We start from the raw sequence: 22,821 nt of genomic DNA on the forward strand, positions 1-22,821 counted from the left end.
TGAGAACAGGGACCATGTGTTTTCACTTTGTAACTCCGAATCCTTAGCAGAGTACCCAGGATGTAATGAGTGCTCAGCAAATGTTGGATGGGTAGATAGTGGCTTCTGGCTAGTGGTGAGTATGGGGAAAGAGCACTGGAGGGAATGGCTACCCCAGGTGAGAGCACAGGGGCAGGTAAGGGCATGGGGTGCTCTTCAGCACTGGGGCTGTGTGTCACTGGGAAGTGGAATGGATGGGAGTGTGGCTGGCTGCTGTATCACACATCACTCTCCTTTCACCACGTCCCGGGCTAGCAGGAGGCCCTGTGCCCAACCTCCCTGCTACACCTGCATTCCATCCTGCCCGTATCTCAAGGCCTTGATAAAAATGACACTTCCTCCAGAGAGCTTTCTCCACAGCTGCCAGGAGCAGTACTGTCTCCTGTCTCTAAAGTCAGAGTCCTCCTTGTCTCTAGCACTCCTTTGACACTTAATAACATACTTGGGTCACCTCTGATTGGGTCACCTCTGATTACTGTTTTGTGTTGTTGTTTAACTTTTCCTGTATTGTTCTCTGCTTCTTGGAGTGGAAAAAACCTTGGGGATCATCTGCTGATCTTCCCATGGATAGAGGAGGAAACAGAAAGCCCATAGAGATGCAAAGAATTATACAAGATCACATAAGCAGTCAGTGACAGGCCCGAGTCTGTGGCCACAGCCCGGTCTGTGCTTGCTGGTGCTCCGTTCTTTCTCCCAAACCCCGTAGTGAGTTTGTGGAGGTGAGGAACCGTGTATCACACTTAACTGTGGGTCGCATAGTTGCTGCAGAAACTTTTGTAAGTGAAAGAATGAATACCACTTTGGCATTCTGGCTAACGTAAAAATGGTGTGGTTCTCAGCTTTAAAAGTGGCAACTAGGGCATTAAACATACAGAGAATAGGACCTCAACCATAAGATAGGTTCATTCAGAATTAGTTTCAGAAGATCATCTGCTGGGCAGAGGTTTTCTGTTAATTTCACCAGGAATACTGTTAAAGGTGGCTGTTCTATTCATTACTTAAAACTCACTTGAACTAAGTCAGCTTTATGTATTTCTGCAGGTTTAAACTTAGGTTGCTTATGTTTAAGTTGTGATTGTAAGTTAGTCTAAGTTATTTTCCAGTATAAAAAAAGTAATTATCTTAATTTAGGAATATTTGCTTCCTATTGACATAATTAAGGATGGAAATTAGACCTCACAGTGCCCTTGAAATTGCTAAGTGAGAAATTCTTCTCTGACTCAAAAGGAGGCTTACTGGGACAAACTCTATCGTCCCCAACATTCTCATTAGAGGCTCAGATGAGGAGGAGCCTTCTGAATGCGTTCTTAAGTGGGCATTGGGGAGGGGGAGAGCTAGGTACAAGGTTATTGCTAAATAGGAACAACCATGACTTACGCAAGATTCATTACAGAGAAATCAACACAACAGACCCTTGCGATTCATTGATTTAACATTCACGAATTCAATTATTCATGAAACAATGACCCAGAAGATCCGTGACATGTAATAATTTGTAATTTGAATCAGGTGTGCTTGAAATACCTCTACAGGAGCGGATCACTTAGCTGGTGACAAGCCAACTGCCCAGTTGTTTTTAGCTCATTATCACATATGTAGCAAGTCATGAACTGGTCAAAATTTTTTTTCTTTATGAAAGAAAGCAGCTGCTAGGGCTGGTGATAAAGACTGAAGGGGGGAGTAAAGAGGTCCTAGAGTGACAGCTTTTTTTTTTTTTTTTAACCAGATAACAGAAATCTGGGACAAATTAAAAAGCTGGTGTGCTGTGTTTGGCAGTAGATTGAATCTCTAAAATACATGGTTCAAAAACGAGCAATTTCTAGAAATACCTCAGTGAGTATACCGGCCAGTGTGTAAGATTGCACTTTCTGGGGCACCTGTAATCTGTGGCATCATGCACCAACTAGAGTGTTTGCAAAGACCTTGGGAACTCTCTTGTGGAAATTCTGAGTCTACTATATTTCCATCTGTTTTTTATAGGAGGCCCAGTAATGATATGGTGACTAAACAGCCTTTTTAAATTACACCGTTAATCTTGCAGGTCAACTGCGATGTTCTTAAATCTCTTGTTGTTGAAGCCTTTAAGATCAGGTAAAATTCCTAGCATATATTAGTAGCCACTTGTATCAAACACTGGCTATGTTTTTTGAAAGAATATCTGGCTGATCAGATTGTTCTAGCCTCCTAGGAGGAAATCATCTTGAATAGGGAGGGCAGTGAAACTGTGCATCTCCAAGTAGAACTGGAAATTGGGGCAGTAGTCTCCCTAGATCCTGGAGGTTCAAGATTGGGCATCAAGTCAGGGAGAAAGGTAGCATCTTACTCTGTTGCTGAAAAATACTTAGAATAGAAATTCACATACAGCAAGCCCACAAGCTCCCAGTATCCCTACAGTAAACTTGTGGGATTACCTCCCCTCCTTGTTCATATCCAATCTCCTTCCAAGGCAAGTTTTTAAACTCTCAGTTATAGCATGGACAAAGGATAATATTGACATAAACCCTGAATTTTAAAAAGTGGCTTTCCTAGGGATAAGGATAGCTGTGACTTCGAAACAGGAAATTAGTAAGGAAAAGAAGAGGAGAAAAGGGGAGGGAATAGAGAAGCTGGCTCTGGCCTCGTTGCTCGACAAGGGATCTACGGTGCTGTGACAGGACTGGGCAGGCAGAAGCATAAGACCGAGTCTCAATATCGTGGGATATGCATCAGTAGGATTTCACCAGGAGCAGATGTCCAGATAAGTCTGGTCGATCACAAAACCAAGGAGCAGAACAAGAGCAGAGAAGCGCTGTTGAAAATGTGAGGAAGCCATGGCAACCTAAAGGGATTTTACAGACAGAAAAGCTCCCAGAGGTGGAGGCTACACCAGGCCAAGGCCCTGGAAGTGATCTCTACCTTCCACATGAGGCTTTCTACCATCTCTAATGCTGAGACACCCTGTCTGGTATCACCAGCTCCTCTGGTCTTAGAGTTCCACTTTTTTTCTGGCTGGGTCTCATCTTCTGAATGAGCTGGGGGAAATTGCCAGAGTTCCAAGTTTCCTAGGGATTAGATTGTTAGAGAGAAGTCCCTGTGGTATAGCGGCACTAGGGTGTTCCTCATGGGAGCCAACTCCGTCCAGGGCCCAGTCCCAAGGCCTTTGGTGTGCATGCAGATTGTCCTTGTAGTCAATCTTGGCAGGCCTGCCATCCCTCCCATTCCCAGCATATCTATGTTCTCTGTGTCTCAGAGGGCGAGGCTCTGCCTGTGTGGGTGTGTAGCCTATCAGCACCTGGGTGGTGGACAGCACCCCAGCCACCCTGTGACCAGAGGTTGCTCTTCTGACCTTTCTTAGCCATTCCACTTGTAAAGGTTACTTTTGGTTTGGTTTGATTTGTATATTTAGCTGATTTCATGATAAAGTTTTGTGATCAGACTTTTTAAAATTAATTAATTAATTTATTTATTTTTGGCTGCGTTGGGTCTTCATTGCTGCGCGAGGGCTTTTCTCTGGTTGCGGTGAGCAGGGGCTACTCTTCATTGCAGTGCTCAGGCTTCTCATTGCAGTGGTTTCTCTTGTTGCGGAGCACGGGCTCCAGGCGTGCGGGCTTCAGTAGCTGAGACACGCAAGCTCAGTAGCTGTGGCTCGGGGGCTCTAGAGCGCAGGCTCAGTAGTTGTGGCACACGGGCTTAGTTGCTCTGCGGCATATGGGGTCTTCCCAGACCAGGGCTCGAACCCGTGTCCCCTGCATTGGCAGCCAGATTCTTAACCACTGCGCCACCAGGGAAGTCCCTGTGATCAGATTTTTAATATCAGACTGCAGACTGAAGGATGAGGAAGCTAGGATGATGATTGTGTGTCTTGGTGGAACCAGTGTGGGATTCCCCAGGAGACCTGGCTTCTGGCCCTTCCAGGTCGAGCAACCTGGGCAAGTCACTTGGCTTCTCCAGGCCACTGTTTTCTCTACTTATCTCTAAGAATTTCTGATGAAGAAAACTTTTCTTCTCCTTTGGCAAGTAAGTCCTGTGGATAAAACCATTCCCATGGAATGTAAATTGATACAGCCACTATGGAGAACAGTATGGAGGTTACTTAAAAAACTAAAAATAGAAGTGCCATACGACCCAGCAATCCCACTACTGGGCATTTACCCTGAGAAAACCATACTTCAGAAAGAGTCATGTACCACAGTGTTCATTGCAGCACTATTTACAATAGCCAGGACACGGAAGCAACCTAAGTGTCTACCGACAAATGAATGGATAAAGAAGATGTGGCACATATATCCAATGGAATATTACTCAGCCATAAAAAGAAACAAAATTGAGTTATTTGTAGTGAGGTGGATGGACCTAGAGACTGTCATACAGAGTGAAGTAAGTCAGAATGAGAAAAACAAATACCGTATGCTAACACATATATATGGAATCTTAAAAAAAAAAAAAAGGTTCTGAAGAACCTAGGGGCAGGACAGGAATAAAGACTCAGACATAGAGAATGGACTTGAGGACACGGGGAGGGGGAAGGGTAAGCTGGGACGAAGTGAGAGAGTGGCATGGACATATATACACTACCAAATGTAAATTCAGTAGCTAGTGGGAAGCAGCCACATAGCACAGGGAGATCAGCTCGGTGCTTTGTGACCACCTAGAGGGGTGGGATAGGGAGGGTGGGAGGGAGATGCAAGAGGGAAGAGATACGGGGATATATGTATATGTATAGCTGATTCACTTTGCTATACAGCAGAAACTAACACACCATTGTAAAGCAATTATACTCCAATAAAGATGTAAAAAAATAAAATTCCCATGTTTTTATGCAAGAACAAGCCTATTAATTCCTCCTGCAATTAAACCTTCAAATCTCCAATCCATCTTTTTTTTCATACCTTAGTTGTAGAAAGGATTAGATTGATTTGTTGAAAATTCTGAGTTATAAAACATTGCAAAAGAAGCCCAGGCTTTCTGCTTCAAGTTTATATGTATGGAAAATCTAGGCTCACTGATAGCTAAGGATTTTCTATTTATATATATCTCCTTGCTCTTATTAAAATATACAACTTACTGCAGTATGTTATACATGGTAGTTGATGATTAAATATTTGTGGATTTGCTGAATGAATAAGAACCTTCCTGGTACTTTTAACACCTAGATGTGGATCTTTGGTAAGAAGCTCATGTATTGCTTATTTGAGTGTTTCCCAAGTGATTTTTCAGAATGCTTTTTTTTTACTTTCATTCTTCAAAGGGCAAGATACTTCCCTTGTTTATACAGTTTACTTTCATCGGAAACTTACTGTCGAGGTTTCTCGTTGTCCTCATGTCCGTGTGTCCATTCCCCTGTTCTCCCATAGATATACAATTTTAACTAGAGATACGGCCACCCAGAATAAAGACTACATTTCCAGACTCCCTTGCAGGTAGGTGTGGCATGTGACTAAGTCCTGGCCACGTAAAGGGAGCAGAAGCGATAGTATAACTTCTCACATTATGCCCCTTAGGGTTGTGACTCCCTTCCACTTTCTTCTCTTCCCACCGGTGGGAAGACTCTTTGGACAAGGGCTAACACAGCAGGTTTTGAAGAGCCAAAAAAATAAAAGGAACTTAGGTCCTGAGCAACTTTGTGGAGCCCGGGCCCCACAATACACGTACACTTAAATTTCATGGCACTCTTATTCCTAATTGCCACAAATTCCCAATTATTGGAGTGTGGATTTGTGAGAGTTGCTGCATCATAAACTGCTGTGTCCCCTTTAATTCGTTCTGCTTAGACTTATTAATGGAATCATTGTGTCCTGTGTTGTATTTGAAAATATTTGGAAATAAGCTGTGTCCCTGAAAGGTGGGAGCAGCCCCAGCACTAAGCACGGTGTTCACTTTGGCAGCAGCCCTACCCTCTCTTGCCATCCAACATATAGGCCTGAGCAGTGTGTCTGCTCTCTCCACGAGCGGCTGTCTGAATTCTGCCTCAGGCCTGAGATGGTAGCTCCATGCGGGTTGCTATTTAATATGGAAGAGGGTGAGATTGGCTAGGACCTCTGTTGTTCAGATCCATCAAGTCCATCTAGTGTATGTCACTATCCTCTTGTACCTAAAGCCAGCTCTACCACATGTCTATATAGAGACAGCCAGAGACAAAGGTAGAGAAATAGCTTGGCCTAGGGGCAGGAGAAAGGGGCGGCTGAGCTTACGGGAGACTAAAATTTCCGAACAGATGTGATCTAAAGCAGTGGTACCCAGACAGCAACATCAGTAAACTGTGAATTTGTTAGAAATACACATCCTTAGGCCCCAACCCATCTGAACTAAATCAGCAGCTCTGGAGATAAGGTTCACAGTCTGTGCTTTCAAAAGCCCTCTAGCATGTTCAAGTGAGAATCGGGGGTCTAAAGGGCGTTGAAAAGCTGGGAACAGTAGTTACAATGGCTGTATCCCAATGAGAGTTACCGGGTCCAAAAAAAACGTGGCTAGAGGAAAAGGACCAGGTGGGGAATGAGGTGAGGAAGCATTCTCTTCAGAGAGAGGAGTAAAAATAAGCTGGGATTCATGTGATGCTCCTGTAAGGGGTCTAAATACTGTACCTCCTGAGTTTGGTACCAGGAGCCCATCTGGCCTCCTGCTTCTGGTTCGGGAGTATCATCAGCCAGATGTGCAGAAGTGCCTTTGTATCACCCTATGTACAAACTGTGCTTCTTAAATCGCCGGTATTTTTGAAGTGGAAAAAGGTGCTATAATCCCATGCTGACTGCAATGAATGGGGAAGGCTCTTCAGCCACTTACCTCTCAGCCCGGCAGGCTGAGCCCCACCTTAGCCTGGAAGAGGTTTTGAGCCAAGAGCTAAGCCCTTTCATGGCTATGGAGGAAAAAAAGTAGAATTTCCATGTAAGGGCTACCAAGAATATAAGTGCCTATTTAATAAATTATTTTTTGAAATGCCTTTTCCATTTTGGTAGTTGAAGTTGGAAAAATGTTTGGAGTACTATAATTATCATTTCTGGGAAAAAATACACATTGCAGTATTTTTGTTTTTGCTGCAGGTCAAGTTGTAGTTCAGGATGGAAAGTAAACATGTCCCTTTGCTCAGCTGCAGCTCACATATTTGTAGTCTCCGGGTGCCCTCTCAGCGGTTGCAGTGGACGAGGGTTTACGCCGTGGGTACACAAAGGATACAAAGACAGCATAGAAACGTGGGGCCCTCTCAGGGGCTCGGCCCGGCGCATGTCTGATTAGAAAGTTGGTGCTGGAGCCGAAGGAACGGTCAGAAAGGTGGAGAAGCCTTCAGAGAAAGTCATGGGAAGGGAGTGAGGCTGTTTGGAGAGGTGCTGACCATCAAAGGTGGTCTGCAAGGAAGTGGCAGCTTCTTACCCGGGAGGGCCTTCCTTCATGGTACAGGGGTAAATGTCAGGAGGCCTTTGTTTGTCTGGGGGGGGGGCACTCATTACCATATATGCCATCCCGTCAATCTGGTAGCTTTGTAGGCAGGCCCATCACACATCCTGAATGCAGAAATAGCTGGGAAGACTCTCTAGGGAAAACAACCTGAATAAGGTAGCTTCCTTCCTTCTCTCCAGGGTGAGGACCGGTTTCTCAAAAAGCAGCATTTTAAAAAAAGGAATTAAAGTAAATGGAAACTGGCAGAGAAACAGCACTTGAGCACAACTTTTAGCATAGTAGGGTGACGATGTGTGCTGGGCATGCTAAGATATGTATGTGATATAGGGCATATTTGTGTGTGTTTCATAGTCATCTTTTTTTAAAATTTATTTTATTTATTTATTTTTGGCTGCGTTGGTTCTTCATTGCTGCGCGCGGGCTTTCTCTAGTTGCGGAGGGCGGGGGCTAGTCTTTGTTGTGGTGCGCGGGCTTCTCATTGCGGTGGCTTCTCTTGTTGCAGAGCATGGGCTCTAGAGCGCAGGCTCAGTAGTTGTGGTGCACGGGCTTAGTTGCTCCGCGGCATGTGGGATCTTCCCGGACCAAGGCTCGAACCCCTGTCCCCTGCATTGGCAGGTGGATTCTTAACCACTGTGCCACCAGGGAAGCCCCTCATAGTCATCTTTACCTTTGTCAATAATAGCAAACATTTAATGATCACAGCTGTGTTCATTATGCCCAGTCATCATGTTGGGCATTAGGTTTAAAACAAACTGAGAAGGAAAGTGAACTAACAAGAGGGCCTGTGAGTGTCCTCTGTGTGTGTGTGTGTGTGTGTGTGTGTGTGTGTGTATGTTTATACACATACATACACATATACATATAAAATACGTGAAATATTCTTTTACATTTATATAATATTTTATATATGAAAGAATGTATATATTCTTTTAGTCTCCAAACAGACTTGTAGAATAAGTATTTTTATGCCCTGTTTAACACAATGGTATACTGAGTATTCTGAGGTCTGACTCAAAGCTCAGACTTTTTCTAATAATTAATGATGGTGATGATAAGAACTACTATCACTTGGGCACTTAGATGTGCCAGGCACGGGGCTACTTGCAATATTTATTATCTCACTTGACACTTAAAACAACCCTGAGGCAATTATGACCCAGAGAGGTCAAAAAACTTGCCTGAGATCACACAGCTAGCTGTAGAAGAGCCACGATTTGAGCCTAGTTCTTTCTGGCTCTCAAATCTTTGTGGTAGACCGGTAGCTATACTGACCCCCATGTAAGAGAGATAAAAAGTAACCTCTGTTAAATGACAAGTAAGTGTTGCAAACAAGTAGTTTATCTTTAGCAAGACAGAAATAAGAAAGGGAGGAAGAGGAAGAAAAAAATAAATGGCCAAAATATTTTTTCACAACTCTCTTTCTGTAATTTTAGCCACACGGGTTTTTTTTTCCCCCCATAATGTGCAGACCCTCATGAGAACTACCAGTTGAACAGTAAGAGAGCCTGCTCTTCTTTATTTGCACTGCTACCGTCAGCAAAGACAGCAGCAGCCGTGTTCTGCAGACTCTACCCGTCTTTCATTCATCTGCCTTTTATTGTCGATCATTTTAACTGCATAAGTATAGACACTTTGAGGAAACTTTGAAGACGTTAGGTCAGCACATAATATTTTTTTGGGTCCTTCTGGAGACTTTTGAGATCCATATGCCACCTCTGGGACTCAGGAAGTTATTGACAGTATTACTGACAGAACCTTGGTTTACTGTTCTTTTTTTTTTTTTTAAATCATATAAGATCACATTTCCTACTGTACTGCTAAAACTCTACAGTGGTAACAAATACTGGAGTTCTAAAAGAAAAAGACTGGCCCCTCCCTTAATGGCACAGTCATTTGTTGGTCTTCCTTAGCTGAGCAGAAGCCAAGAGCCCCTGGAACCTGGCTGCGTAGGAAGGGCTCCCAAGGGCTTCTGGGTGGAGCACGTTCATAAGATGCCCACAGGGGCCAGCCCCTCATTTTACAGATGCGGAACACCAGACCCTTCATTTCACCTCCTTCACGTCGGACATTTTAGTACATTTTCTCATATCCATGTCAGGATTAAAGAAAGTAACAACCGAGTTAGTAGCAGTATCCTTTCCTCTGTGGAGGAAAACTTGAAGTATGGAAAGCGACCCACCCAAAGACACAGAATCATTCAGCACAATAGAGGCTTTGTTTGTGTTCTATAATGGATGTTGCCTTCCGTTTAAACGCTACCCTGGGGAATTCTTCATTGCCAATGTTTATGCCTCTATGACATTTTCAAGCTGTTATGAAGATTCCTCTTAAGATGTTGCTGAACTGACTATACAAACTTTAGTTCATTTAAGTTTTCATCATTAGTCATTTGTCCCATTCTTTAATAATTTTCATTCTTTTTGTTTGTTTTTTTTTTTTTTTGTCTGAGTTGGGTCTTCATTGCTTCACGCCGGCTTTCTCTAGTGCGGCGAGCAGGGGCTACTCTTTGTTGCAGTGCGCGAGCTTCTTATTGCAGTGGCTTCTCTTGTTGCAGAGCACAGGCTCTAGGCGTGCGGGCTTCAGTAGTTGTGGCACGCAGGCTCCGTAGTTGTGGCTCACGGGCTCTGGAGTGCAGGCTCAGTAGTTGTGGCACACGGGCTTAGTTGCTCTGCGGCATGTGGGATCTTCCCGGACCAGGGCTCGAACCTGCTTCCGCTGCATTGGCAGGCAGATTCTTAACCGCTGTGCCACCAGAGAAGTCCCTTCACTCATTTTTTGTGGGCTTGTGTTTATGGCCAGAAGGGGACACGAGGTTTTCAGAGAAGGCTATAGTTTATTAGGTAAAATTAATCTTTTTGAAACCAATCTTCAGGTCTTTTACGTTTACCCAAACTATCCTTAGGCCTTACTTTATTGCCAGATTTAAAAAAAATAAATTCATTGTTACATTTTGAAAGCTTGTTACCGTGTATGAAGACATGAATATAATTATTTGAATGACAAATCCTTCTGGGAGTAAACTGAATACATATTCCTGGTGTGAATTAACAGATGATGAGATAAAATGTCTCTGGACTCAAAATTCTAATAAACTTCAATAAGTTAGGATTTTAAATCCTGGAGGATGCACACAGGTCTCGTTTGGGAGCTAATCTCTCTCCCACTCCCTACTCCTTCTACCCCAGCACCTACCACCAGAGACAGATGCTGGAAACCCCTTTCAGCTTTTCTCATTTCTCCCAGGAAGATTCCAGAGAACTTGTTGATTCAGATTTCCTAAGATTTAAAGCGGCTTCCGGTCCCCTGGGAGTATAGGGGACTGCAGGGGTGGCAGGTGGCTAGAACAGTGAATAAACCCTTACTGTACATTGGAGTCATCAGGGAGACTTTAAAAGATACTGATGCTGGGGTCCCACTTCTAGTAATTCTGATTTAATTGGTCTGGGATGTGTTCTGAGCTTTTGAACTTTTAAAGTTCCTCAGGGGATTCTAATGTGCTGCCAGGGTTGAGAATCAAAATTCTAGCATTGTGGTTTTCAAACGATAGTATGCATGAAAAATCTCCTGGAGGATTTGTTCAAGCACAGACTCCTGGGCCCCACCCTCAGAGTTTCTGATTCTGCAGGTCTGATGTGGGCCTTAGAGTTGCCTCTCTAGCAAGTTCCCAGGAAATGGCTGATGTGCTGGTCCACGGACTGCTGTTTGAGAACCACCAACCTAGGGCAGTTTGTCTCATCTGGGAATCTTGCTAAAATGCAGATTCTGATTCAGTAGGCTTGGCACGGGGTCTACGCTTCTGTAGCTCCAGCAGGCTCCCAGCGGATACTGACGCTGGTCCAGCAAAGCTCTAATGGAAAGCATCGTTTTCAACCCAATTCAGTAACATCCTGCCTAGAAAAGATGTGTGGTCTGTGAGATTCCTGGAGGTACCATGGGCTCAGCATACAGCTTGGACCACTTGGAGGCAGGCAGAGATCTGGAGGGCTTAGTGCTGCTTTGGCATTTGGCCAGCTGCCATTTGCCAGGATGTTTGAACATGCCCCTGGTGAAGCTCTGTTGTCAGTAGAGAACTTCATTGTAAAGATTCCCATTTTGCTTGGAGGCGTAACACAGTGGTCCTCAACCCCAATCACACAATAGGGAGCTATAGAAACAGATATTAATTCCCAGGCTCCTTCCCCAGAAATTCTGCTATAATTGATTGGAGGTGGAATCCAGACAGTGGCATTCTTAAAAGCTTTGTAAGTGATCCTAATGCACAGCCAGGGTTGAGAACCACTGAGTTCAAGGATCGCATGTTGTGGTCTTACAGATCATTTAATTATTTTTCTTTATATTGGGCTAATTTATATCCCACTCTGGTACAAACTAACTTTATTAGGTTTCTGAAAACAATTTAATGTGACATGTTTAACAAACCACCAGGGAAAGGCTCTATGTAGATGCCATCACTGTTAAATCCTAAATTCAGAGTAAAAGAAAGTGCTGGGAAAGTACAGCTGGTGTTTCCAAACGAGCTGAAATATGAAATATTTCTGGGACTGTATCAACAAGCCTAATTTTTTCCCCTCGGGGTTATGGTTGTGTGGAACAAGTCTTCACCACGAAGCTTGCCAAAAAAGGTTATGATAAAATCATGGAATGTGAATGAAAAGAATTCACAGTGTAACTTTAAAGGAGTCAGCCTCTAAATTTAAAAATGCAGGGATGACATGTGTCTTGCACGTGTAGTAGAAGTCTTCAGAACAAAATAGTGCTGGGTATAAGAGAGCTCCTCCTTTATGTCTGTATGGCCAAGAAGCAAATGAGATGGGGAGGATGGCCAACCAGAAAGTGATGAGGACACAGCTGAAGACCCTGAACCTCTTTATCTTTGCAAATGACTTTTTTTAAAATTTATTTTTGTCTGCGTTGGGTCTTCGTTGCTGTGCGCAGGCTTTCTCTAGTCGTGGAGAGCAGGGGCTACTCTTTGTTGAGGCATGCAGGCTTCTCATTGCGGTGCCCTCTCTTCTTGCAGAGCACGGGCTCTAGGCGCGCAGGCTTCAGTAGTTGCAGCACACGGGCTCAGCAGTTGTGGCTCATGGGCTCTAGAGCGCAGGCTCAGTAGTTGTGGTACATGGGCTTAGTTGCTCCGCGGCATGTGGGACCTTCCCGGGCCAGGGCTTGAACCCGTGTGCCCTGTATTGGCAGGCGGATTCTTCACCTCTATGCCACCAGGGAAGTCCCTGCAAATGACTTTTGCATTCTATACTTGAGCAAAAAATGTAGCCATTGGCTCAACATACAAATACCAGGAAAGCTGAAGTTACTTTTGCTCTTGGCATTGTGGACTAGTGTGAAGATCGTGCTTTGGAGGCTCTGCCACTTACTTTGTGACCTTGGCCAAGTTTCTTAGTCTCTCTGTTCCTGTCTCCTCATCTGCCAAGTAGCAATGCCAATTTCATCTCTTTCACACAGGAGTGGGAAGGGGTGTGAGCACGAGGCGAGGCATGGCACCTCACACAGAGAAGGTGCCTAGTTGGTAGATATTCTTTCGCTGCTCTAGCATGATCACGAGAATTGAATCCTTAATAAGAAACATCATCCAGCAAAATGTTTTTCTTATAAGTCTTTACTGGTATTTTCTACCTGTGAATTATACTAATTCAGATTTCTTCTTAACAGTCATGAGACAGATATTTTCTACGTGGCGAGTAGGTTTGTTCTTGCCTCGGAGCCTTCATTCTTGCTGTTCCCTGCACCTGGGACACCCCTGCCCTGCAGTTTGCCTGCCTTCCCCCTTCTTTCATTCAAGTCTCTGTGCAGGTGCCATGTCCTCAAGAGAGACCTGCGTCACCCACCTGGCCAATGCATTACAGTCGTATTGTCGATTCTGCTTCAAAGAATTTGTCACCGTCTGGCATTATGCTGTGTAGTTCTTTGTTTATTATGTAACTCCTCTAGAATGGTAAATCCAGGAAGGCAAGCAAGGACTTTGTTTTATTCCCTGCTCCAAGCCCTGTGCCTAGAATCCTTGTCACATGGAACTCATTCAGTAGATATGTGCTGAATGAATGGGTGAAGGAAGGATTCATAGATTGCATCTCAGCTGGTACCATGAGGTGTGTCTCCCAGGACCACCTAGTGGCCACTGTGATACCCTAGGCCGATGCCATAGCTTACTGCAGGACTTCACATTCTAAAGGAGTGAGGTTATAAAGGAGGGAGATTACCAGAGTAAGGTATGGGGAAAACAGTGATCCCAAACTCTTCCCCTCTTAACTCTATGTTCTATCTACTAAATTCTGTGATATTAGTTCTAATCCAAATTTGGGGTCCCTTGAAATAGCTCCATAGTTGGAACTGCCAAGAATTGTCTCAGAATGATGATGGGTTGCCTGTGTGCATGTATATTGTATACGTGAGAATTGGGATAGATTTCAGCAAAGCACAGAGTACCCAGCAGCACTGACTTTGTATTTGCCTATCTAAATTTACTGGTCCATTTTATGTGGCCTGTTTTTCCATTAATAAGTGTGCAGCATATCTGCTGTTATTTTTAAGTGGCCATTTTAAGAGGTTTTGAAAGAAGAAGAATGCTTCAGTGTCAGATGTGTGAGACTCTACAGAAATTAAATAGCTAGAATGAGAATCTGGCAGTATAATTTTTCTCTTTTTTTTTCTTTTTCCATTTAGTAGTTTTTCATTCGTCTTTGGTTATCTTTAAATCTGTGTTTAAAGCAGAAAACCCTTGAATGCATTTGTTGCTTGTAGATCATGATTTTACTTTTCCTGTTGACTTATGGACCTGGAAAAAGTCTACAACTGGCCAAGATGCAGGTTAAAGTAACTAGGATTGATACAAACTTGCCATTATTATTGTAAAGTCACTTTAATACTGGGTGACCCTGTCAATATTTTGAGGGCTAACCTCTTAAAGGGAGATAATTAATATGATGAAACCAGCTTATTTCCCTTAATTACCTCTGTTGCAAGTGATCCTGTCACTTTAGACTTTCTATATCTGGGGCAGTTTTTTTGTTTTTGTTTTTGTTTTAAGATGCCAGTTGCAAAGTGTTGCCGGGGCAACCAGACTGAAGAGCTTGTTAATTAAGTTAAGTACTATATATAGACTTGTTAGACACCATAGGGAAAGAGTAAGGAGAGGCTTCTCTTCAAATGGATAAAATTTAAAAGTCAGAGGTAATGTCAGAAAAGCCTTCTAAATGATAGAAAATATATGGTGTGTCTGTAGTTTTCTCCTTATTTTCTCCATGGAGGAGAGATGGAGACACAGATGAATAAATGAAATCGACTGCAAGAATTATTTAGAAACAGGCTGAGAAAGAAGGTTTTAGAAAAACAATTCCTGGTGCTATGGTAACCGTAGTTGGGTTCAAGTGACAGGCTGATGATGGGGGAAGGGAAGGATGCTGGGTGAGTGTTCTAGATAATCTGTTGAAAAGTGAATAGAGGGTAGAATGAAGAGGAGAATAAAGCTAAGACACTTAACGATTACAAAATAAAAAGAAAGATTTAGATCTTAGAAATCTAAATTCTTTGAAAGCATCACTTTACAATTTGCCAAGTCAGTATAACAGGCTTGAATCTTCTGCCTGCTAGTCATGAAGTTAACCACACATCCTTGAAAAATTAAAGTGAAAACTGTTAGAAATATGAGGAGAAGTTGCTGGTTCATAGTGGGAGATTTTTTTATAGATCCTTCTTGGAAATCAGTTTAAAAATGTAAGATGTTAAGTGAGCAGAATGTCATAATTAAGCTTGATTTAATAGATGCGCAAGTTTGGATTCAATAAACAGGGAATACATGTCCTTTTCAAATACTCATGTATTCAAAAAGTTGACCATAGGCCACATGTACATACACGCGTGCCAAAAAAACAAAAACAAAAGATAAACTCAAGAAATTAACAGAAGTAGAAAATCGTATAGCCTACATTTTCTGGCAACAGGGCAGTGAAACCATAAATTAAACTGAAAAGGAAAGCCAAGGAGAAGGAAAGGAAAAAGGAAAGCCATGCAGAAATTTATTAGCATTGTCCTAAAAAGTCTTTAGTTAAAGAAGAGATCAAAATTGAATTAGAAATGAGTTACATTGAGAGTAGTACGTATCAAAAATTAGAATATAACCAAAGCAATATTTGGCTAAAGTATTACAATCATAATTATTAAAGTTATTCAAAAAAAAAAGTTACTCACACTTCTGAGAAAATAGAAGTGAACTAAGCATCAATTTTAAACCTAGAGAAAAGCCAGTTAAACAATCTGAAAGACAAAGAAGGAAGAGATTCAAAAACTTGAGAGAACCCATGAACACATAAACCACAAAAAAGAAAGCTTGCTCCATAAAGCCTGAAATGAGTTTGTAACTCTAGATGAATGAGGTATTTCTTAATATATATAAACATATGTTATATATATTTCTAATATATGTTAGTATAGATAATTCTACAAAAGGTGGAACACCTGAATAATCTAATAACCAACAAAGAAATCTGTCCTTTCCTCCTTTAAAAATATACTGAGTTCAGATAGGTTCATGAGTTATATGAAAACATCAAAGAATAGATAATTCCTGTCGTATTTGAACTGCTTTACAGCCGAGAAAGAGGTAGAATGATAAACAGGTCATTGAAAAAGTTAGTATAACTCTGAAGCTAAGACCGGATGAGGCCAGCACACACACACACAAAAAGAGAGAGCCGCAGGCTAATATTACTCAAGCTTATTAATCTAAAAGTCTTAATATGTTAGGAAGTCACACCCAGCTGGATCTTTAGAAAGAGGGTTTATTCTAAGAAAACGAGGCTGGTTTAAAATCTACTAATTGATTATATTAGTAAATTAAAGGGAAACCCAATATGAATCTTGAGAAAAGTTGAAAAAGCATTTATAATAAGATGTAATCCTCATTTTTAACATTCTTAAATCATTTCAGACTGTGGTTCAGACAGTGTCTGTGGTAGCCTACCTTATGCCGCGTGTGTTACTAAGGCAGGTCTTCAGAAGTAAATAAATCTCTCAGGGCTTGAGCTGCAAAACACATACCAGTCAGTGACAATGTTGGGACTGTTAAAAGAAATTTAAAGAGCAGAATAACTAGGAAGATCTAATATGTTGGGTTTTCATGAAAACATCTTTCTTTGAAGCTTATGGTTTTTTTTGTTTTTGTTTTTGTTTTTTTTTAAATTTTATTTATTTATTTATGGCTGTGTTGGGTCTTAGTTCCTGTGCGAGGGCTTTCTCCAGTTGCGGCAAGCGGGGGCCACTCTTCATCGCGATGCGCGGGCCCCTCACTATCGCGCCCTCTCTTGTTGCGGAGCACAGGCTCCAGATGCGCAGGCTCAGTAATTGTGGCTCACGGGCCCAGTTGCTCCGCGGCATGTGGGATCTTCCCAGACCAGGGATCGAACCCGTGTCCCCTGCATTGGCAGGCAGATTCTCAACCACTGTGCCACCGGGGAAGCCCCGAAGCTTATGTTTTAAAAGTCTGATTATGCATACCGAATATTTTCTAGAATAAGAATGTAATAGAATGTGATACAGAATAAGTTAATTGCAGCACATTAACAAGAGTAGAAAGTAAGTGCAGTTTGCAGTTAAAGTCATGGCACTCTTATTAGTTATGAGACCACGTGTTTGTGTTTGACAGATAAGACATCTACTCAGTGTGCTTTCCACACTCCCATCTCCCATACAGCCAAGGTTCGCTTTCTCCTCCTCAGCTCTTTGATTTGTTCTGCCCACGCTGATGGGGATCCAGGAGTGGAATTCCTCTTAATTATGTTCTCTTCTGAAGACAGTTGCTTGGGCTTGTAATATGAAAATTGGGTGTATGTATCTTCTGTATATCCTGCTGCAGCCACACTGGCCTCTTGCTCCTCTTGGGACACGCAGGAGTGCAGTAGCTGTGCCCTCTGCTGGGGTGCTCTTTTCCCAGGTATCTCCATGGCCCACCCCTCACTCCTTCAAATCTGTTCAAACATCAGCTTCCCAGTGATGCCTATTCCGACCAAATTGTTTTGTTTTTTGTTTTTTTTTTCAATTTATCTTTGGCTGTGTTGGGTCTTCACTGCTGTGCGCAGGCTTTCTCTAGTTGCGGCGAGCTGGGGCTACTCTTCATTGCAGTGCGCGGGCTTCTCATTGCAGTGGATTCTCTTGTTGCAGAGCACAGGCTCTAGGTGCGCGGGCTTCAGTAGTTGTGGCACGCGGGCTCAGTAGTTGTGGCGCACGGGCTTAGTTGCTCCTCAGCATGTGGGACCGTCCCAGACCAGGGCTCGAACCTATGTACCCTGCATTGGCAGGTGGATTCTTAACCACTGTGCCACCGGGGAAGTCCCCCGACCAAACTGTAACTGCCCCCCACTTCTTCCATGCACTAATTCCCCCTTGCTCTGTTCTATTCCCCCACCCAGCACTTATCACCCTCTGCTCCTATATAGTTTGCTTATTTATAATATTTATTGTTTATTTTATATCACCCTCCAGTGCATTGTAAACTATATAAGGGCCAGGATCTCTGTTTGTTTTCCTTGTGGTGTGTCCCAGGCTGCTGGAACAGCAGGCACTCAAGAAATATTTTTGAATGAATTTACCAGAACTATGAGTATGAAGGCTCTCCTGTGCTATCTTCTGATTAGACAAGAAATAGTTACACAAGGAAGATGGACGGTGAAATGAAAGATACAGCAATCAAGGTAGAAATGACCTGAGGGACACTTGATTTTGGAAATAGACCTACTTTTGTAATATAAAGAGCTAAGTGGACTGAAAGTCAGGAAGCTTGGATTCTTGCTTTAATTTTACCACTGACCTTAGACACATCGCTTGAATTCTCAGGCCTCAGGTTCTTTTTGTACAAAATAGACTAAAATTTTTAGTTTAGAAGGCTGAACTAGGAGACCTCTTGCATCTAACCCTGCTTTGTGATTGTGGGTTTTACTTTAGGAAAGACAGAGCTTATGAACGTACCCCAATACTACATGGCATTATTTTCACCCAACATTTTCCGAACTCTTTCCACTCAAGGTCATGAGGCCATGATGATGTGCTTTTGGTTTATTTCAGACTTTTTTTTTTTTTTTTTGAGTTTAAAAAGGTATTATTCTTTATTTTAAGAAATAGTGATAAAATATACATAATGTAAAACTTACCATCTTCACTATATTTAAGTGTACAGTTCAGTGGCATTAAGTACATTCCCATTGTTTGCGCAACCATCACCACCATCCACCTCCAGAACGTTATTCTTTTTTTTTTTTTTCACACACACACACACACACACACACACACACACTGTATTTTATTTTTACAAGAGATAAATAAACTGACACCAAGCATTGTAAATGGATGATCACAACAAAAGCAACAATGATTGCAATTACCAAACCTGAAACACACTCATACTATGTCATGATATTGACATTCAGTCCAGTAATCCTCCACTGTAACAGCTCCGTTACTTTGCAGTGAAAATTGATTTGTATATTTTTTGCCTCTGAGTCCTTGTGGGATTTTTTTTTTTTATTCAAACAGAAAGTCACAAAAATTATAATCATCCTCATCAGTTCACTCAGTCCCATGTAATTAATTTTTTTTTTCATCTTGATCTTTTGTTAGCACTTTTATGAGTTCATCAGTTTTCCATTAGAGTTCTGAAAATGCTTCTTCATTCAGTTCAGCACGATAGTCAGTTATCAGAAACCTGTACTTGTCAGAGTCTTTTCTATGAATTCCTTGAAGATGAAACCCTTTTATAGGAACATTTTTGCAGAAGCATCAGAGTACACCCAGAACTGTCTGTAAATGACAAAAGACTTAAAAATGACCACGGTTAAAGATTTGATGAAAGTTCATAATAATGCAATTGACAAGGGCCTAATGTGGCTATAAGTTTCTTAAAAGCTTAAACCAAGAAACTGAGCTGCGCACTGGGGCTCCAGAAGCTAGGGCTTTGCTTGATTTATTTTTCTTATCTGTAAAAATAGAAGTGCAGCAATAGGTTGGTGACATAATACAGGAGAAAGGAGAATAAGGTACATTTGATGGATTTCTGCTAGGGATAGAAACACACCAGATGCCATTTCGGGAAATTACATGGGAATTTGGCTCAATATCCATCTTGCTAAAGCTTTCCTATCATCTTAGTCTGTTCATCTCAAATTTCAGAGCTTGGAGGTCGAGTTCCTCCGTGGTGATTGTCATCCATCTTGTCTTCAGTCCCCAAAACAGCCATTAGGTATTTGTGGCCCTGTTTTGGTGTTTAAATGGACACTGTTTTCAAAGAACGGCCCTTAAAACTCCTCTTAAACTTAAAGATTTTTCCCTTGGTCAGTGACTGAGTCCCGTTTTCAGAGTCTCCACGTCACATAGGCATCTTCCCTCCGCCTTTCTTCACCTGATCCATGTGCTGGACATGGATTGTTCAACACAAGGGAGGGGACGGGCCGATGGAGAAGGCAGCTTCCACCTCTCGCTTTGGTGTCGTGAGCAGGTCTCAGGAAAGATTTCCATGGGAGGCTTAGCTGTGTTTGAGGGTTCTCACCAGATTTCTGTCCCTGCTGTACTCTTTGTTAGTTAGTCTATCATCAGGGCTGCCTGCACTTATGGGCAAAGTGCCCCATGCTGCCCCTGGGCCTGTGCTAAACTCTTTCTCTCCCATTTAGAAGAGAAGCCAGATTGCTCCAAGGCCCGCTGTGAAGTCCAGTTCTCTCCGCGTTGTCCTGAAGACTCCGTTCTGATCGAGGGTTACGCGCCCCCCGGGGAGTGCTGCCCCCTCCCCAGCCGCTGCGTGTGCGACCCCGCGGGCTGCCTGCGGAAAGTCTGCCAGCCAGGATACCTGAACATACTTGTGTCCAAAGCCTCAGGGAAGCCGGGAGAGTGCTGTGACCTCTATGAGTGCAAACCAGGTATGCACGGGCTTGGTCCCAGCAGCCTCGCTGCTTTGCATCAGAGGGCGGCAGCAGCCAGCCTTCCCCCATCTCCCGCCCCACCCTGACCACTTGACAGTGGGGTGCTGCAAACCTGTTCCTCTAGGCTAATGGCAGCCTGGCTTCTGCCCTCCAGTCAGAGAACCAGATAATCCACTGGTACAGAAGTGCCTTCAGAGAGGGACCCTGTCTTTTTCTCTTTTCTTCTTCTTTTTTCTTCCTTCAAAGTATGCTTGATGGGGGCAGTAGGGTTAAAATTTATGGTACTGTGGTTGCCTGCTTCATTCCCCCAGAGGAGGTCATCATCCTCATTTGCAGATATATCTGTCACTTTAAAGTATTACATTTAAAAACAATCATCATACATAAAACAGAAAGTTATTTTTAGATAAATATATGCATCAAAATGACAGACATTTTATAATGAAATACTCAGCCCCAATCTTCCTCCTTGCCAGCTCCCCACCATCCATCCTTTAGCTTTATAGCATGCGCTAAGTCATCTTTGACTGTTTACTCAACTTCTTTGCCACATTTATTTTGTAGTCATGTCCCAGCTGTTTCTGGATCTATGGTATTTTTAACATCTTTGTTCTCGTGGCTGCATTTCTAATGTGGTCTGTGAATAGGTCTGGACTGCAGAGATTTCCTCTTCCAAAGTTTCTAACCATGGGTCAGATTTTTTTTAACTGCTAGGTAAATGCTCAAGCCAAGCAAGCCCTTGTTCATCTCTTGAACTGTTTCATCAGAAATGCCTCGGGCTGATCGTCACCATCCACAGAACCACCACTGGTTTAACTCTCTGTCTTTCTCTGTGCCTGCATCTTAACTCTTCAGTGTCTTGTTCCCTTCTTTTCTTGAACAGAAGATTTGGGTCATATTACAGTTCTCTAACGTTGATGGAAATGAAAATGCCAGTGCTAAGACAGGGTTTCCAGGAAGCAAGGAAACTACAGAAATTTGAAGAGCCAGTGTTTCATTTGGGGACTCAAAATGCAAGGAAACGTAACGGTGAATGGTGCCTCTGTTTGCCCCCCAGTTTTCAGCGTGGACTGCAGCACTGTGGAGTGTCCCTCCGTTCAGCAGGCCGTGTGCCCCCTGGACAGCTACGAAACTCAGGTCAGACTCACAGCGGATGGTTGCTGCACCCTGCCAACAAGGTCGGTCCGTCATTCGTTTTTTACGCTTTCTCCTCTGTCCTGTGTGTTAGCATCACGAAAGGCACAGTTTCAGGCATGCCGTTTGTTTTCCCTAAGGGTCAGAGAACCCTAATATCCTCCTGTTTCTATGGAGAAGTCACTGAACGGTTACTATGACTTGGTAGTTCCATGTATCGTTCCTGGGGCCAAAGTCAGCTGTCCTCAGGTTAAGTCCCTAATCCTTAGAGGTTCCTCAGGTTGGGGTGCCTGTGCACTTTTGCAGGCTGCAAACTAAACAGGCACGTGTGTCCCTCAGTCTGAAGCCGGGAAGGCAGCAAGGTATCGATCCATAGTAGGCATGTCATTTGATCCTGTGCAGTGAATCTTACAGGTGTTTAACCATTGTGTTCAATGGGGTGAAACACTGCATGCATCATAGAATTGCTCCCCAGGGATCCTTGACGTTTGCAATCACACATCTACCCAGACCTATAACTTGCTGAGGCAACAAGGAGTTTAAATTCCTATAATGCTTTCTGGAGGAACAAGCACATCTCTCTTTGGCTTGGTGGGGAAAAAGCTGCTGTCAGTTTAGTCTTAGTAGCAGGACATGCCCTTAACCCTGCAGGGCCAGACTTACTCCAGAACGCAAGGGTCCCCAGGCCCCATCCTTGACCGTCTTCATAGCACCACCGTAGAGCTGGTACTTTGTGCTTTGCTTTGGGAAAGACCGTGCTTGGAATCACAGGGTTTACGTTCTATTTCCCCTGCTGAGTGCCCTCCCCTCTTCCCTACCAGGTCCTCCCCTCCATCTTTCCCAGGTCACTAAGTCATGATTTTGACTAAGCCATCTCATTTCTTTCAACTTTTGCTTTACATTTAATATCCAGAGTTAACGTGGTACCTTCCTTAACCCCCCATATCTAAGCTCTCTCTCCCTCAGTCCCTGTGCCAGGCACTTAGCATCCGTGTTTGTTGCATGAGTAATTGTGATTAAACAAATGGGTTGCTAAAGTAGGAATGTGTATGGTCTGTAGTTAAGGAAAGTATCAGTCATTTGTCCATGATTGAAGTAGACATCCAGAGTTTGTTCTGATAACTACTTTTTTCTTCTTCCTTCTCTTAAAACACGTTAATTATTTGACATTTACTAGCCATTGTTGTGTCAGAAACCATAGTATTCTCTCAGACATATTTTACAGGACTTGCCCTATCCTTTATAGTGCATCATAAAACAGGTGCAGAGATTTTTGTGAAGGTAACATACAGTGGCGTAGCACTTTCTTACGACACTACATTGTGATAATTTATGTGAAGATGTTTGGAAAGCGTTGAAGTATTGT

At 42.9% G+C, this 22,821-nt stretch overlaps 1 protein-coding gene across 2 annotated transcripts in view; it reads left to right on the forward strand.

Moving 5' to 3' along the window:
• The window catches only part of CRIM1 (cysteine rich transmembrane BMP regulator 1), a 205,056-nt gene that overhangs the window by 75,774 nt on the left and 106,461 nt on the right, over positions 1-22,821 (forward strand). For both annotated transcript variants that reach the window (XM_068565195.1, XM_068565194.1), the window contains 2 exons: positions 20,076-20,318; positions 21,379-21,499. In XM_068565195.1, the coding sequence (XP_068421296.1) occupies positions 20,076-20,318; positions 21,379-21,499 (364 nt within the window). The remainder of the gene's footprint in view (positions 1-20,075; positions 20,319-21,378; positions 21,500-22,821) is intronic.

The sequence above is a fragment of the Eschrichtius robustus genome, chromosome 15, assembly GCF_028021215.1.
Source record: "Eschrichtius robustus isolate mEscRob2 chromosome 15, mEscRob2.pri, whole genome shotgun sequence".
Lineage (NCBI taxonomy): Eukaryota > Metazoa > Chordata > Mammalia > Artiodactyla > Eschrichtiidae > Eschrichtius > Eschrichtius robustus.